We start from the raw sequence: 17,227 nt of genomic DNA, 5'->3' as shown, positions 1-17,227 counted from the left end.
AACTTCCTGCCTCTGACAGAAAGCGAGCGAGCGAACGAGCGGCCCTTGCTTCGGAATCGTACCACTCCCTCTTCTTATCTCTCCACCCTTCCTCTTCTCTCTGTCTGCTCGTGTTGTTTCCCCTCAGAAGCGGCGCCCATGCGAGCAGCGTGAGGGCCGAGTGCTGCTGTTTCCTTCAAAGCGGAGCCCCCAACATGTGAGAAGATGTCTGTTGGAGGTTGCGCTTGTCCCGGTGAGTGCGTCGTCTCGCTGTTGCACGAATGGCTTCTGTGTATATAAAGAAAAAGGAAAGGTATTAGGGGGCTGGCTGCAAAGTGTGTCAGTTTGTGACCTAAAGAAGGGGTTATTTTTTGTCGCCAACGTGGTGCCTTGGGGAGCCCCCAAGGACCACACAGGTAACCCTCGAGCCTGTTCTAAAAATAGCTCACCAGTAATGGAACATTGTGATTTCCTTGGAATGGTGTCGAAGTGATCATTTGAAAATTTAAAGACCTGCAGAAATGGATAGAAACAATGTTGCTTATTAATATTCATGTTTGCTACCTTGCTAAACCAGTGATGATTATTGTGAGAAATCCTAAACATAATCATGTCTTCATATATAGCATCAATTTTAAAATAACATAATTAAGGGTGAGGATAGGCGGTAGGGAAAGTGACTGGATGGAACACAATTAAAGATAACAAGTGAATTTGTTATTTCAGAAGTGTGTTTCACATTTGACACACGCATAACGAGTAGCTTTTTGGCCTTAGTTACTACATAAAGGTTGGTGACCCCTCCCCGGGTTGGAGTCTAACAAGAGGCCCTCAGCACATCAATGCTACTTAAGATTTTTACCACCTTGTGAGACTCTCATATGAGTCATTTACATTTCTGCTGCGAGTCTACACAAATGGGAACTGAATTCTCTTTTTCCATTTTCCACTGCACTCTGATGAGTTGAGTCATACCATTCTAACTGCTTATAATCAATTAAGGTTATTGGCTGACTAATTCCAACATCACTTCAGGCAGGATTTCTCAAAGCAGGTTTCAAGTAACTTAGTGGTGGAATTTTGCAACAAATTGCATAGTGAACTTTATTTTTGTAAGTTAGTATTTACTTATTTTTTCATCTTTACTTTTTTTGTGCATTAAACACAAAAAATGAAAAAAAAACATGTTAAAGATGATATATGAAAAAAAAAAAAATATATATATATATATATATATATATATATATATATATCTAGAGAGAGAGAGAGAGAGAGATTTTGGACTCAAGTTCCACTTTTGGATGATATTAAATTTTTGACATACAACATTTACAAATGTTATTTGACCAAATCTTTTACGTTCCAAGGGTCTATGGTCGCATTTGTAGTCGTAGAGAGTAGGAGACCTCCTCACACATTTTCAAATGTATTGCTAGGTGGTCTTTTTTTTTTTTTTTTTTTTCCAAGGCATGACGAATGAGTGGTTAGCACATCCACAACACAGTTGTGAGGGTGGGGCCTGAACCCGGGCTCTTGCTTTCCTGTGTGGAGTTTGCATGTTCTCCCCAGACTTGCATGTTTTTCTTTTCTTTTTTTGGGGGGCGGGGGGAACACTCTGGCTTCTTTCACATTCCAAAAACATTCATGTTAGGTGAATTGAAAACAACATTTTCCGTAGGTGTGTATGTAATTGTGAATAGTTGTCTGTTTGTCCAAGTATGTTGCCTACAATTTGCTGGCAATCAGTCCAGGTTATACGTTTCCTCTCATCCGAAGGCAGCTTGAATAAGCTCCAGCACTTCTCCGACTGTAATGAGGATAAGTGGTATAGAAAATGGATGATCTTTTTTTCAGGGAAAAATGTCATTCTGAATAGGTCTACTCTGGAAAGTGAATATATTACTGAGAGTGCTTTGCAATTGCGGCGGCACAGTGGAGCAACTGGTGAGAACGTTGGCCTCAAATCTTAGGATGACTGTTCAATTCCCGGCACTGCCTGTGTGGAGTTTGCATGTTCTCCCCCGTGCCTGCGTGGGTTTTCTCCCACAACCCATAAACATGCATGAATTGGAGACTCTAAATTGCCCCTAGTTGTGATTGTGAATGCGACTGTTGTATGTCTCTATGTGCCCTGTGATTGGCTGGCGACCAGTTCAAGGTGTACCCCGCCTCCTGCCCGATGACAGCTGGGATAGGCTTGTGAGGATAAGCGGCTCAGAAAAAATGGATGGATGGATCCCATGCTATTCTACCTTTACATTTTCATGTTGGTACTTTATCTTTGTATCCAAATGATGTTTTTTTTGGGGGGGGGGGGTGTCGCAGGATTCCCCCCCCACACACACACACACGCACACACACAAGATTTTGCAATGGGTGTCCACTCCCCATCTGTCACTTTTTTTTTTATACTTGTTCCAATGAAAAGCAAAGTCATTATAAAGAGGGGAGAACTTTTCATTTTATGCTGTGCTTTATTTGCCATCAGCTGTCAGATACAATATTAGATTTTTTGTTAAGGTCTGGTCTGTTTCCTGGCTTCCTTGAAAGGCCCACACTTGTAGTCCCCCTCTTGTTGACAGACTTCACTGTAGGGCAGAAACATTTAATGACATCCATATGTGTGTGTTAAGGGTGCGCAGGGAGGATTTGCAGCATCGCAGTAAATGTGAAGCAAATATTGGCAAACGAGGAAGGACGTGTGCATAGAGGACGTGCGCGCAGAGTATGTGCGCCCATCGCAGCGGCCTACGAGCTTGTTGAGGCACGTCAAGATTGGTGGAGCTTTCGGGAAAAAGGCCACAGGGCAGCACAACTGTGTATGCAGGCAATGAATCATCTTATGTCTAATCTGATTTGTTTGCATTCTTGTCAAGAGTAGGTGGAGGATGGCTCTCTGAAGTCAATTGCCACAAAAGCTCATTCAATTTTGGACTTTTTTGTGATCAGCTGTTATTGTTCTTGTGAGGCAAAATTTTCCACTTGTAAACGGGAGACTGTTTTATTGAATTTTATGTTTACAGTGGTTAACTGCTTTTTATAGTTTAATGACGGTTAATACTGTATCACTGCTAATTGCTGTCATTAATTACTGTTTAAAATTATGGCACGCAAAGAGAGAAGAACAAGAGTAAGATTTTTTTTTTTTCTTTAACTCAAAACCCAACTTAGAAATGTGGTGTAACTTGACAAGATCCTTCTTTTCATTGCTCACATTTATACAGAAACCAAACTGGTACTACAATACCCTTCCTTCACTTCCTCATAAAAGTAAGTTTTAAATTTATACAGCTTCTCAAAACAAGCACTTTTCAGACCAAAATTTGTAGACATTTTTTTTCCTCCTATGATTATAATTATTTATTCCTTATTGTATAAATGTGAAGTAGTTTACAGCAGATGTTTGATCTGCGGCAGTGATTCTCAGTCTGATGTATCATAATAGGGCTCTGGTTTTAATTTTTTAATCCAGTATATTTAAGACCAGTTCAATTGTATTCACAGTTAAAAACAATATTGTTTTATTTAACATTTTTCCAAACATTTATTTGGGTACAATTTTATTTAATGAGCAATAATCGTTTCCAACACCACCCCAGACATAGTGAGGATAAGCAGCATGAAAAATGAATAATGTGTTGTACATTTTAATTTAATCATTAGTTGAGTAAATTTTTCCCATTATTTGCCCATATTTAAGGACAGTTTTCATCTTTCAAACTGTACATTATTTCACACAGTGGTTTATAAGAATAGTTAATACTTAAGGAAGGAATAAAACTGCCCGGCACGGTGGATCAGCTGGTAAAGCGTTGGCCTCACAGTTCTGAGGACCCGGGTTCTATCCCGGCTCCGCCTGTGTGTTGTTTACATGTTCTCCCCGTGGCTTTGTGGGTTTTCTCTGGTTTCCTCCCACATTCCAAAAACATTCAACATTAATTGGACGCTCTAAATTGCTCCTAGGTGTGAATGTGAGTGCGAATGGTTAATCGTCTGTATGTGCCCTGCAATTGGCTGGCAACCAGTTCAGGGTGTACCCTGCCTCCTGCCCGTTGACAGCTGGGATAGGCTGCAGCACTCCCCGCGACCCTCGTGAGGATAAGCGCCAACGAAAATGGATGGATGGATGGAATTAAACCTCTGGCTCATTTTTTAAGTGACACATGGCCAAACTATGCTAGTTGGTATTTGGGTGTAAAAGGTTTGAGAACCACTCATCCAGAGCATTTTACTCCGACAAGTGCAACAAATGCAGAGGTTTTGACGCAATTATATTGAACATATTTTACTTTTGTAAATGAAACTGATACTAATTGTTGGATTCTGGAAACAGTATGACTCTGGAACTGATTAACTGTGATAATTTCCTAGCAAATTATTTTTTTTTAATTACAAAAAAATGTTGTCGCCCAGTATCCCAACCTTCATGGTTCTGTTTAATGTGTGTTTTTGTGTCTCACACGCACGTACGGAAAAAGACATGTCCCTCTCTCGAATGTGATATCGCTCTCTTTCTACCTCCTATCATCTGTTTTGTTCTTGGCTCCTTGCACAGTAATGCCAGCCATTAAAGATGGCTGCAACGAGCGTGTAAAGCGGTTAATACGAGCCTCTATATGGTGGCACACATCTGGCTGCTCAAAGTGTGCTGGCGACCTTCTGTTGCTGTGACTTTGCCTTTTTGAAGGCTTTGTTCTCTGTGCCCTAACGCAGTGGAGCCAATCACATCCTTTGTTCTGACTAAATGGTAAAAATAGATTGCATGTATGCCCCCTCCCCTCCTCCCCCTCAAATGCACACTCTCCCCTCGGCTCATCACTCTCACCCTCCCTCCCTTCCATTCCTCTCACTCTTTGCCCTTGTTCAATCCCCCTCTGCACTAACATCACTGTTACCTCATGCAGAAAGTCACATGGCTGCTGATTGGAGAAAAGTGACTTCAAGCAGAGCCAAGATGGCAGCCTTTTATTTATTTATTTGTTCATTACACAACAACACTGGCTTAAAGCGTCTTTTTTTTAATGCCTCTTCTCTTCCCTCCTTACTGTAAACGAGATCAAAATGGCCGTGTGTGTGTAGGCAGGGAGAGAGGAGGAATGTGTGGGAGATGCTGGGGAGTCTGATAGAGGGAAAGGAGGGGTTTTGCAGAGTGGCGATGAGCTGTTGTGATGTCACATCTGCTGCAGGCCCCCTCGGCTTGGCGGTGGAAAGCTGGCATGTCCCACCTAGGCAGGGAGAAAGATGAAACCAGATGAAGGCGATGATGACGTTTAAAAAAAACAAACAAACAAACAAACAAACAAAAAACATCTTTTGCCTCTCGGTCTTTAAGCCACAAGTTGGAAGTGAACAAAAGACACAGTTGAGGGCAGTTTGAACAACTTTGTAAACACAAATCATCGCCCCGATTCATACTTTTATGAGGATAAATAAATGTCTATTTGCTGACAGGCCAGCGATAGAATCACTGTAACGCACACAGCGGGAATGATAGAGCGAACGCAAATCAAGGTAAATGTGGACAGATGGAAGCCGTTAAAGGAATCATATGCCATAAAACAGGATTTACAAAGTACCATTTTCCCCAGCAAAGCCGTGCAGTCGTGAAAACATCAGCAGCCATGTTGATTCATCGCTTTTGAATTAGCAACCAACAATGTAGGGATAAGAAAAAATTTGCTCCTGAGGTGTGACATTGAGATTTTTTTTTTTCTTTACACGATGCCCTTATAAATCAGCTGCGCTAATAGTCCTGTCAAATTGAATACAGTGCCATAGGTGTTTCATTATTCAGTGGAACAGCTCCGGCATTAGTCTTTAAATAACTAGATGTACTGCTTCCATCTGTCTCTGCTAGCGAAGCAGCAGAGAAATACACATTACACGGGTGTAGCTGCGAGATCAGGGGAAAACACCCACCCGGCCCCCACCGCACCTCATTCCATTCCCTACTTGTTAGCACAACAAGAGCTGCCGTGCGCCGCCTTTACTAACAGAAAGGAGATAGTTTAGATCTGTAGGAACTTTTTCAACTATAGTTGATGACTGAGTTCATTTCTGATAAATACAAACAGACAACATCAGCGGAGTCATTTTAACAGTTTTCTCTTTGACAATGCATTAAAAGAGGCCAGTGTAAATGAAGACGAGCATTAAATAAAATTAAGGGATGGATGGATGTTGAACTAAATTTCTGCTTATACTGACTGTGTACATCAACCCTTTATGTTTAAGGTGCCCCAACACACACACACTATTTACAGCAAGTACCACCTAAAAAAAAAAAAATAGAAAAGCTTACCTCATAAAGTACCAGCACAATGACTAGCATTAAAATTCCATAGCATAGTACCCACCCAAAACAAAGCAGAAGAAATGTTATTCCTATAAAGATTTTCCCTTTTTGTTTCTTTGTTGTTTGCCATTGCAGTATAACTTTAAATGTACACATGGTACTTAAATATTATAAAATGAAAAATCTAAACTAAAATATATTAATTAAAATGTTGCTTATAGTAAATAAACAGATGGATGCATATATTTTTATTGACATATTTTGACTGTAAAAACGCTTAAAATAAAAATATTACACATCAAAACCTTACACTCAAGAAGTACCACTTTAAGCAGAATATTAATCTCACACTTTTTGTAAAACAATAGTTATTTTCCAAACACTAAACATGGTTGTATGCATTAGAGAGACGTAGTAATTTCTTTACAGTTCCCAAAGCAATTTCAAATGACCGCACCTGAGACAGTTTGCCAAACATACGTGTTTGAATATGATGAATTTATTGTTGACCCTAGAATGCAGAATTCTCATCCAGTCACTGACTTTCATGCTGCCTCGGTGGGATCAATTCCCAACTTAATGCCGTATCGAAAAGATAAGCAATGTAGTAAATCAACGGCTCGGGTACGTGTGTAATGTTACTGTTAAATTCTGAGTCAAAGTGACCCATATAATCTAGATTTATTTTTAAATGTAAAAACATTTTAGAAAAAAATAGTGACGGTTCATTTTAGTTCTTTTGTTTTCCTTTTAAAGTTATTTTAATAAAAGTTCTTTTATTATTAAACATGTATAGCAGTAAGGTTAAATAAAGAGGGAAGAAGTCTATGTATGGAGGAGAAAATATAACTAGTTAATAGTTGGCTCAAATATGCAGATGGTTTCAAATGTGATCCCATTCAAATAACTATAATAATAGGTGGAACCGTGGACTACTGGTTAGCACATTTGCGTCACAGTTTTGAGGTCCTCGGTTCAAATCCGTCTTCGCCCGTGTGGAGTTTGTTCTATCCGTGCCTGCCTGGGTTTTCTCCAGATAGTCTGGTTTCCTCCCACATTCCAAAAAACATGCAGAGGAGGTTGCTTCAAGACTTTAAATTGCCCGAAGGTGTGAATGTGAATGGTTGTTCGTTTATATGTGCCCTGCGATTGGCTGGCGATCAGCTCAAGGTGTACCCCGCCTCTCGCCCAAAGATAGCTGGGATACCCTTGTGAGGATAAAGCGTACGGAAAATGCGTGAATGGATAATGCTCACCCTCGCAGTCCTTCCGCTTCTAAAGTGTGTGCAGGATCTCCAGCAGAGGACAGTGTAGCTCCATCTCTCTCCAGCTTTCACAAAACTTGGCAATCATTGTATGAAAAAAAACAACAAAAAAAAAAAACATTAGAGATTGTTATCAGAATGGCTTCCCCTCCATTTCCTCTGTAATTCTTTCTGCGTCAGCTGCAATGTAGTCCATCACCAGCTTTGTAAATGTCAATGAAAGATAGACAGTTTAGTATTTCCTGAAGTAATGGATCCTTACAAAAAAAGTTCAGATTTATAAAAAAAAAAATCATGAACACTCAATATATAATAATAGACACTGTTAAATTATTGTCATATATTTTTTTCATTAATTTGGTATTCTACTTGAAGGTGTCTCACCTGTAGAGTGAACATTCTCCAGATAATAGGCACCCATCTGAGCTGTGATCTGATGTGGTGCTTTACCAGTAAGAGTCCCCGGTGGGCTTCCGATGTATTTACTTTTAGGCTTTCAATAAAACCCACTGCTTCACTTTCTTCATCCGCTCTCCTAGTGTACGTATATAATTACACAAACTGACTAACCGAAGGCCTCAGACAATTGAGCTTTGAAATCCACTTAGAGACCACAAAGGCTTTTGTGTTCCTTCACATCTATCGCTTGTAAACATCAGAGTGGTTATTGATTAAAAGTGAGGCGGCAGATTATATCCTTACATAATATGAGGCTAGGAAAGGATCAGGACTGCGGTCTAAAAAGGATTCGAGTCAAGGAGTCAATCACTTTCCAAAAGTCTTTACAAACACGCCTTGAATTAACCAGCACGATTAACACATCACTGGCGCAGACTTACTGCGCCGTGCAAGTCGAAGCTCTTGATCATACTCCAGACGCTGTGGAGATGAAAGCAAACTGTTTTAAGACAGAGAAGGTCAAGACAGTACAAATTAATTTCATCGTCATCATCATTTCATTAGGAGCATATGATGATTAAGACTGAGGAAATGTATTTCCTGCCCAATTCATTCATCCGACCGTATGGGATGATAAGGCCCCGTAATTCATGTGGTCATCTCCTTCATAAAAACATCAAATGAGTGGTTTTGTTTTGATCAAACTACTAGACTTGCCCCTGTGTTCTCTTGGATTACTGTATTTCAAATTTGGTCATTATGATGGTGCTTGGAGAATTTTTCATTTTTTAAGTGACACTTGGTATAAAACTGTTTGTGAACCATTAACTTAGTGCAGTGATTCCCATCACGTGCTGTGAGTTCATCAGAGGTACTGCAGTACATGATACAATTTCTGTGAGTTAAACAAAAAACAAACCCAACTACTGTGCTACATCAATGACGTTTATGTGTGCATGTCCCATGACTGGACTAATTAAATGCAGGGCAGATCACATAACATAACATGTAAACAGTTCAACAGTCTTTAGTTTTATACATCCATCCATTTTTATAGGCATTTATCCTCACAAGGGTCGCGGGGAGTGCTGGACCCTATCCCAGCTGTCAATAGGCAGAAGGCAGGGTACACCCGTAACTGGTTGCCAGCCAATCGCAGAGCACATCGAGACAAACAAGTCGCACTGACAATCACATCCAGGGGAAATTTATGTTCAATTAATGTTGCATGTTATTGGGATGTGCGAGGAAACTGACGCAGGCACGGGGAGAACATGCATACTCCACACAGGCGTGTTCGGTATTGAACCGGGGCCTCAGAACTGCGAGGCCAACGCTTTACCGGCTGAGCCCACCGTGCCGCCTCTTTAGTTTTGTTGACTTTAATTTAATGATGCGATCTCGGTATTTGTAATAAGTTAGTGGACAACATTGTTTGCAAAGTTCTTTGCGATGACTGATTTTGGTAAAACAAAACAATTTTTTTTTAATGGGCGCGCGGAAAGGGGCGGAGCTGTTTTTTTTTTTTCTTTTCACCCCCCCTTGTGTATCAACGGACTGACTGCCTGGAACAAAGGGTCCTCAAGTAGTAGTAGCAGCAATAGATGGTTACCGCCGTACGCTTATGCTAATATATATATATATATATTTTTTTTAAACAAGTAAATTATTCTGAAATAATTAATTGTTTACTAGTTATCGGTTGGCGGTTTTAACCCCCCCCCCCGGCCCCCTCTTGGCATCTTTCACGTTTGGACCATACAAGTGTTTTACCAAGCGGAGCTTAGTGGCTTCGCCTTCCAGTCTCTCCGGCTAGCATCGTCGCTAGCTGGCTAGAAGCCACACCGCCTTTTGGTGGCCTTTTCTCTGCAGGTAATCACACATCACACCGCGGCCATATCCTTATTAGCTGGTCAATAAATACGGGTCGGAGGCGTTGTGAAGGGATAGCGGCGAGCGGAATAGCTTAGCAATGAACGTCCCCCGTTGTCGGTTCATGGACGCGGCCCTGCGGCTCAGTTTACACCGCTTCCCCCGGTGTGTGTGCGGATTCTTGTTTATCACACCCCTTAATAAGACACCTCCGTGAGAGTCATTTTAGGTGTGTTTCTAGCGTTGTTTGGGTTGTTTCATTTGCTCGTGGTCACTTTGAGCATCCGTCTGTTCGGACGGAGCTCCATTGTTTGCACTATTGGAGGGGGGGGGGGGCAGATCCAAAAGTCGATAATCTCGATACCGCCGCTGGTATTGATATTGATTTATGGACCATAAGCATTCACAGTCACGCCTATACACAGTCTCCAATTAACCTACTGACTAGGACTGCAAGATTGTGGCCAAAATAATACTAATGATTATTTTGCTCAATATTGTAGAGATGATAATTAATCACCATTATTCCTCATGTTGGGGAAAAATCTTTACTTTATTGCACAACTTTTCAACAAACTATGGAGCAGTTTTCAGTGCAAATTGAGTCTTTAAATAAGAATGACAAAGTCAATTTCATAAACTATACCAATGGCTAACTGAACAACTATGCAATTACAAAGTGCAATCAAAAATTCCAACATCCATCCATCCATTTTCTTTCCTGCTTATCCTCGCGAGGGTCGCAGGGAGTGCTCGAGCCTATCCCAGCTGTCAACGGGCAGGAGGTGGGCTACACGCTGAACTGGTGGCCAGCCAATTGGAGGGCACATGGAGACAAACAGCCGCCCTCACAATCACACCTAGGGGCAATTTAGTGTCCAATTAATATTCCATGTTTTTGGGATGTGGGAGGAAACTGGAGTCCCCGGAGAAAACTCACACAGGCACGGGGAGAACATGCAAACTCCACACAGGCGGATCTGGGGTTGAACCCGGGACCTCAGAACTGTGAGGCCAACGCTTTACCAGCTGACCACCGTGCCGGATTAATTCCAACATAATGGTAGTAAGCACAGTTAATGCAGACGACGCAGTAACATTAGGCTGTAAGAACCCACTTTTTATTTGAAAAAAAATCCTTGTCAAAACAGTGAACTGTCAAAGACTGCTGTGTCTCTGTTGTTCTGCTTGACCGTTGTTGAGTCGTGCGTGGTCACACGCCAAAGAACTTGAGAGGAGGGATTTCCCTCTTACTTTTTTTAAAAAACTGCGTTCAGGTCAGCCGAAAAGTTCAAGGCAGCTGCCTCAATTGTTAATAGTGTCTTACCGTAACATGCGCACTCGCTGCCAATGTGCTGAGATGGCTAATGTCAAAGTAAAAGTTTTATTTAATACTACAGTGGACAGCTCAATAATGCTTTAAACTGTTTGCCTCCTGGTGGCTGGCTGACTAGGTTGCGGGCACTGCTGCATATGGAAAGTGCTTTTAAGTGTAAAAATGGACAAGGATCAGGTTCAAATAATCTAATGCAAACCCTACATATGTCTTATTTTCATTACTACCTTTCCTCAGTTGTGGATTAACTCGCCCCGATCCCACCTCAGCGAGTGAGTACACCCTGCACTGGTTGCCTACTAAGATATTAGAATATCATTCTACATTATATTTCACCCAAATCACTCATTGAATTGTAGTTTTTCATTGCTTCCTGAATTTCTCAGCTAAAATCAAATTGTTAGTTGAAATATTAACAGTTTTTCTGCAATGCACTTTCTTTTTACGATGGACTATTGAAATTGAGCTTAATGGGTGCCTAGCCCAGTCTGTGTGTGTTGTGCAAAAGAGATCACCTGAGATACATTGTGTTATAAGGTCATAGCTAGTATATCTGCAGTCACATAGTTGTTGTTGTTTTCCTTTCGGCTTGTCCCTTTCGGGGTCGCCACAGCGTATCATCTCAGATGAACGCATATATATGTTTGGCACAACCCGCACGCAACCCTTCTCGGGAAGTGGGGGCCCCAGTGGGATACGAACCCACAACCCCTCAGCAGCTATTTTTTATTTTATTTATACCTGTTCCATTTGGTATATTTATTTCCTACAATCATCAATTCTTTGTGGTCATCAGCACTTTTTGGGGCTTACTACTAGGCGTTACCACAAACAGGATTTAAAGTTAAATACAGCGATGTTCTTGACCACAATCCATTCCAGAAAACGGTTCAAGAAGTGATTTGTTCAAAAACCGAATCGATATTTCCCATTACAATGAATGGAAAAAGAAATGTGTTCCAAGCCTAAAAAATGAGGCTTTTTAAAGCATTTTTTTTAGCTTTTCCTGATAATAAACTGGATAGTAGAAATACATGTATAGTTTAAATACTTTATATTGTGTAATAAAATAATTTCAGAAATATATTTTTTGCTTAAAAGGTATGCTTTAGTAGTAGAGTATGCTAGACTGGGAGTGCATTGCTGTATCTGTAACAACTCGGCCCCCAGCCTTGTAAACTTTTTTTTATTAACTGAAGTGCAGAATAAATTTAAACAAGCAACTTTCCTTCTTTGGAGCCATGATTGGGGGTTAATACGGTAGTCCTTGATAAGTAGAAAAACAACAGTCACTACCGGGACACGTCTGTGTACAGAGGCTACATTACATTGAATAACAAAAATGCGCTGGTTGCGCCGCACGCATTGTCATTTCTGTTTTGTTTTTTTTTGGGGGGGGGGAGGTGTTCGAATAACAATAGCGCGTCGTGGGTGGGTCATGTTATTTCCGCGTTTTTTCGGCGGCGTGGAAATTCACAACAAAGCGCGTCGTGGGTCAGCTGGTCTGGCCGCGCGCAATATGTTATTTCTGGGTTTCGTCAGGGGCATTTGAATACTGATTTTCGTTCGAAAACAGAAGCAAAATAATCTCTAAATTTTCATTCAAAAATGGTTTTGTTCGAAAACGTGTACATTCGAGAACCAAGGCTTTACTTTACTGTAAACCCACGTTGCTATTATATGTTGAGTGGATGCAACTGACTGGAGACTTGGTGTTATTCACAGATTTTTATTTTTTCTTTTTCCATCTGACACCCGAAGTTTTTTTCCCCCTCTTTTTTTCAGTTTTTTCTTTTTTTTTCTTTTTGGGGGGTAGCCAACTGTAAAAATGTTAAGTGGCCATTTATCCGCTCTTATTCAATAATTTTGGGGGTCGAGAGGGGGGAAAAATACTGGTCCACTGTATTAACATTTGCTATGACTTAGGGTAATTTTTGCAGTGGTTGTTTGCTTTTATCAGTGAAGCCCTTGAGAATTTTCACATCCGTGGTGGAATGAAATGGACTTAACACCAATTTTATCAGCATGATCGAATTGACCGATAATTGGGAATTTTGCTGACTGGCCGATTGGTTTTGATGTTATGATTCGCTGAGCCAATCAATGATGTCATTGATCGGCTCTGAGAAAGACATTTACTCCGTGTTGCCGTTGTGTACAGTATATCTGAATCCAAAATCAAATTTATTTGTATGTAGTAGTATTTATATATTTTTTCGTGTCTTTTGATGTCCTGTAAATTTCCCGATTCCCAATAATGTTAGAAAGAAAAACGATGTCAGCAACATGGGAGACATGTAATGCACGAATTGGAGTACATGACAAATTTGCTCATTCATGATTGCACTATGTCAGACTGCTGCAATAAAATCTTGCATTCCGAAACCACCACATTCCATTTTTTTATGATCATTGGGCTTGATCTATTTAACTCAAATGTGACTGGATACACTCATTATCTTAGTGATGATAACGTGAGTTGATCACACTGACAATATTATAAGAAGAAAATGGGAGGTAAGATGCTCAGGGCATGGGAGGATGTTCGTGTAAGGCTTGCTTGAGGTATGTTCACCTACTTTTCATATTATACAGCTCACAAGCAGCCATCAACAAAACGTTACGTGGTTGTGTGTAAACATGCCGTCGTTCTATTGAACACGTGATATGACCAGACCAATGAATTCCAACCTTTTTCGAGCCAACGCACATACTTTACTATTGAAAAATCTCACGGCACACCAACGAATAAAAATGTCACAAAAAGTACATACATTAATTGCTGAATGTACTTACTGACATCTAATAGAAGCCCATTAATTTCTTCTGACACTATGACTTGCGGGCATAAGTCGATGTACAAAAATACATTTATTTTAAATATATATACATTTAGAACAATCAAGTACACAAGTATATAAAGTAAATGAACACATCATTTCAATAGACTCATTGCGGCATCTTGTAAGAGGGGTTCCGTCAGGAAGGGCATCTGGTGTAAAAACTGTGCCAAACAAATGTGAGCGTTCATCTGAGAAGACACGCTGTGTCGAACCCCCAACGGGACAAGCCAAAAGAATGTTGGATTGTTATTTTTTAAATCATTGATCTGCCCCAAAAATCTTGACCGGGTAAAACCTTGTATGTAAAAGGGGTAAAAACACAGACATGTGCTCAATGTGCGTCATAAAAGATGATCCGGAATTGATCCTCCCTCGCCTTTTACACTAAGCCGTGATATGGACAAATGGCAGAAAAATGTCTGCCTTTATACGCAGTGTAAAACTAGTTTGTAATTTTGAAATATCACATCCATACCGTTGTAAACTGAGGGTGGCCTGTATATGGATCAACTGGAGACAAATTCCTTGTCTTAACTAGGGATGGGAAATGAGAAGGTTTTTCTAATTCAGATTCCATTTTTGAAACTGCAACCGATTCAGTTCTAAGTAAAATGATTGACGCAGTAGGATTTCCCTATGAAAGTTGCAACATGGTAAACACCTGTGTATCTTGCAGTTAGGATATCCATAAAAAATATTTAGGTTTCCCGTCACCCGACCGACCGTAAATATTCAAAAGCAAATAAAATTGCCAAAGTGTGCATTTTTTTTTTTTTTTACACGAAGGGAATTAACCTGGGTCCTGTGTCAAATATTAACCAATCAGGAAGGGATTTTCTCGCCGTCTGACTCATGCTATCATGGCGGACGGTGTGCCAGGTGTGGACATCAGTGATTTTAAATCTTTATTGGGAAGTTGAAAATGTGAAGAAATAAATATTTATATAAGTCATAGCTAAAATGTAAGGTAAATTAACTCACTGAATATATTTATTGTTAGTATGTGGGCCAAAGTATTTGCACAATATCATGGAATGGACTTTTGAAAAAAGAAAACAAAAATCCTTCCAACTCATTTTTTTTCCCACTCTTGTTAATGGAAACCAAAATATTTTTATGGATGGCCTAAGTGTGGAATGTATGTTCCTCCCCTCACTGAGCGAACTTTAAACTGTTTGACACCCCTGTTGGAGTTTACTGTAAAACTGCAACTAATAACTACATATTGTATATTTAAATAGAAGACACGGCATTTTAGAGATCGCCAGGTTTATCCATTGCTATAGTTAAAATTTGAAAGTGTTTCTGTTTTTAGAAGTGTATTGTTCAATTGGTGTTGTCTTTAGACGTTAAATTACTGCTGTGTTTGGTGGCAAAACTTTACTCAGAATGTTTATGGTCATATAACCTGACATTGTCATTCACTGACACGTATATCAGTCAATAATACCACTTGCAGGTCACTTATGGTCTGCATGTTGCATAAAGTTCATAATGTGCGTGATTATGGCATTCTCCCATGCTAAAAATCAATAAGGGAAAAATTAGGAAATTTAGCAACTGAGCTAGGATTAGCTCCCACACGCCCGCGACCCAGGGGACGATAAGCGGGACAGAAAAGCAACAGATTCTGAACAATCGTTAACTTCGGAACCGGTCCTTGATTCTCATCCATGGTCTCAACATACTTGGCCTATAAAGATGATTCTGATTCTGCACGGAAAAATGTTGGCTTTTACAGACTGTTTACGTAGAAAGGTCTTTGGACTAACACCAAAAATGATGCTCAGTGAGAAGATTAAACAAGTAGAACCCATTTAGACATCCCTGTGTTGGTTTAATCTAGCACTGCTGCCTTTTCGACATCAAACTAACAGTGACATACAGCTGCAGCTATTGAATATTTTAGTATTCGAGTACCCTACTAAAAAAATCTATTGAATAACCCAATATTTATATGTTATAAGTGATATTCTTGCTTGGTTAAGGACCACTTGACTTACAGGTACACCCCAATAAATTAGAATGTTGTCAAATTAATTTCATTTATTTATCTCAATTTATTTAGGTAGTTCAAATCAAAAGTGCAACTCATAGAGAGGCATGGCATACTGAAATATTTCATGAAACATGCATAATTTTGCTGATTAAAGTTTACAGCAAACAAAAACTCCAAATTCACCATGTGTAGAAACTAGAATCCATTAATTTCCTGAGACGCTTATCCTCAGAAGGGTCGCGGAGTGCTGGAGCCCATCATGTTTTACACTTACATGACTCAAAATGTTTCCACTTACAGATCAGATGCCAGAACAGAGGTTAACCTTTGGCCTAAACTGAGCAAAAGTGTACCTTAACTAATATAACAAGGATCCTGAATGAAGTCACGTTATTGTCTGTGTATAACTGCTATATAATCACTTTGAAATGGCAGATGTGGTTGTGTAAACGTGGGTTATAATTATCATGAACATTTTTAACGTCTTTGCCCTCTGACCATTAACGTGTTAAAATCCTGTGAAGGTTTCTCCGTATGCCCCCTGGTTTGAAAGCGAGAGTTTGTTTTGATTGCCACTGAGTCACATGACTGAATCATGTCTGCTGATTTGGTGAATGAGGACTTTCATGCGCTTTCTCCTCTCTTTGTAGAATGTAAGGTCCATGTTACAATGATTACGTCACAGATTTTAGCCTAGCTGCTCAAAATGAGCTCACACTTTTGGCATATAGACTTTTTCCCTCCCCCTGCATTTGTCTATTCTGACTCCATCCGCCATCTTCCCATTCCCTCAACCGAAAAAGAGAACTCTGCTTCCACTTCCTTCCCTTGCCTAGGGAACGTAAATGCATTGTGCCCGTTTATCCCTTGAGGTTCAATATAAAAGAAGTGATTCCCCGAGGCAGATAAAATTCTTCGAACAGTTTTTGTGCTAGAGGTAGTTTAAAAACTTGAGTACTCGTTTCAACCCTGTTGGGACACTTGTCACATGTGAATTGTGACTATTTCAATTCACTATGCAAAGGCTCAGGTGCAGCACGTTCATGCCACACAAGAATATCACCAACAAACAGGCCTGAATGATCCAACAGTGCTAGGATCTATTGCGGCACCATAATTAATGTCTAATGAAAGCGTGTGGGGAGAGTGGCTGGCTGTAATGAGGTGGACTAGGCTCATATTTCTCAGGAATGCTGCCCCCACCCCCATCCCCACTCTGCCTCTGTCTGGTGGAGTTTA

The 17,227-nt window shown here is 40.2% G+C and overlaps 1 protein-coding gene and 1 long non-coding RNA gene across 3 annotated transcripts in view; one reads left to right on the top strand and one right to left on the bottom strand.

The window, feature by feature from the left end:
- Positions 1 to 17,227, top strand: part of ldb1a (LIM domain binding 1a) — a 29,150-nt gene continuing 11,923 nt past the window's right edge. The window contains exon 1 of one of the 2 annotated variants that reach the window (XM_061836656.1): positions 1 to 232. In XM_061836656.1, the coding sequence (XP_061692640.1) occupies positions 205 to 232 (28 nt within the window). In that variant the 5' untranslated portion in view covers positions 1 to 204. Of the gene's footprint in view, positions 233 to 9,656; positions 9,811 to 17,227 lie in introns of those variants that run through there. The other variant, XM_061836657.1, reaches the window with a different exon arrangement.
- On the bottom strand, positions 4,954 to 8,798 carry LOC133509543 (uncharacterized). The gene is made up of 3 exons (XR_009797370.1): positions 7,924 to 8,798; positions 7,531 to 7,615; positions 4,954 to 5,204 (listed from the first exon to the last, which is right to left on the bottom strand). It is a non-coding gene; the product is annotated as an uncharacterized LOC133509543 (long non-coding RNA).

This window comes from Syngnathoides biaculeatus, chromosome 12 (genome assembly GCF_019802595.1).
Source record: "Syngnathoides biaculeatus isolate LvHL_M chromosome 12, ASM1980259v1, whole genome shotgun sequence".
In the NCBI taxonomy this organism is placed as follows: domain Eukaryota; kingdom Metazoa; phylum Chordata; class Actinopteri; order Syngnathiformes; family Syngnathidae; genus Syngnathoides; species Syngnathoides biaculeatus.
This window is presented reverse-complemented; position numbering and strand designations above follow the sequence as displayed.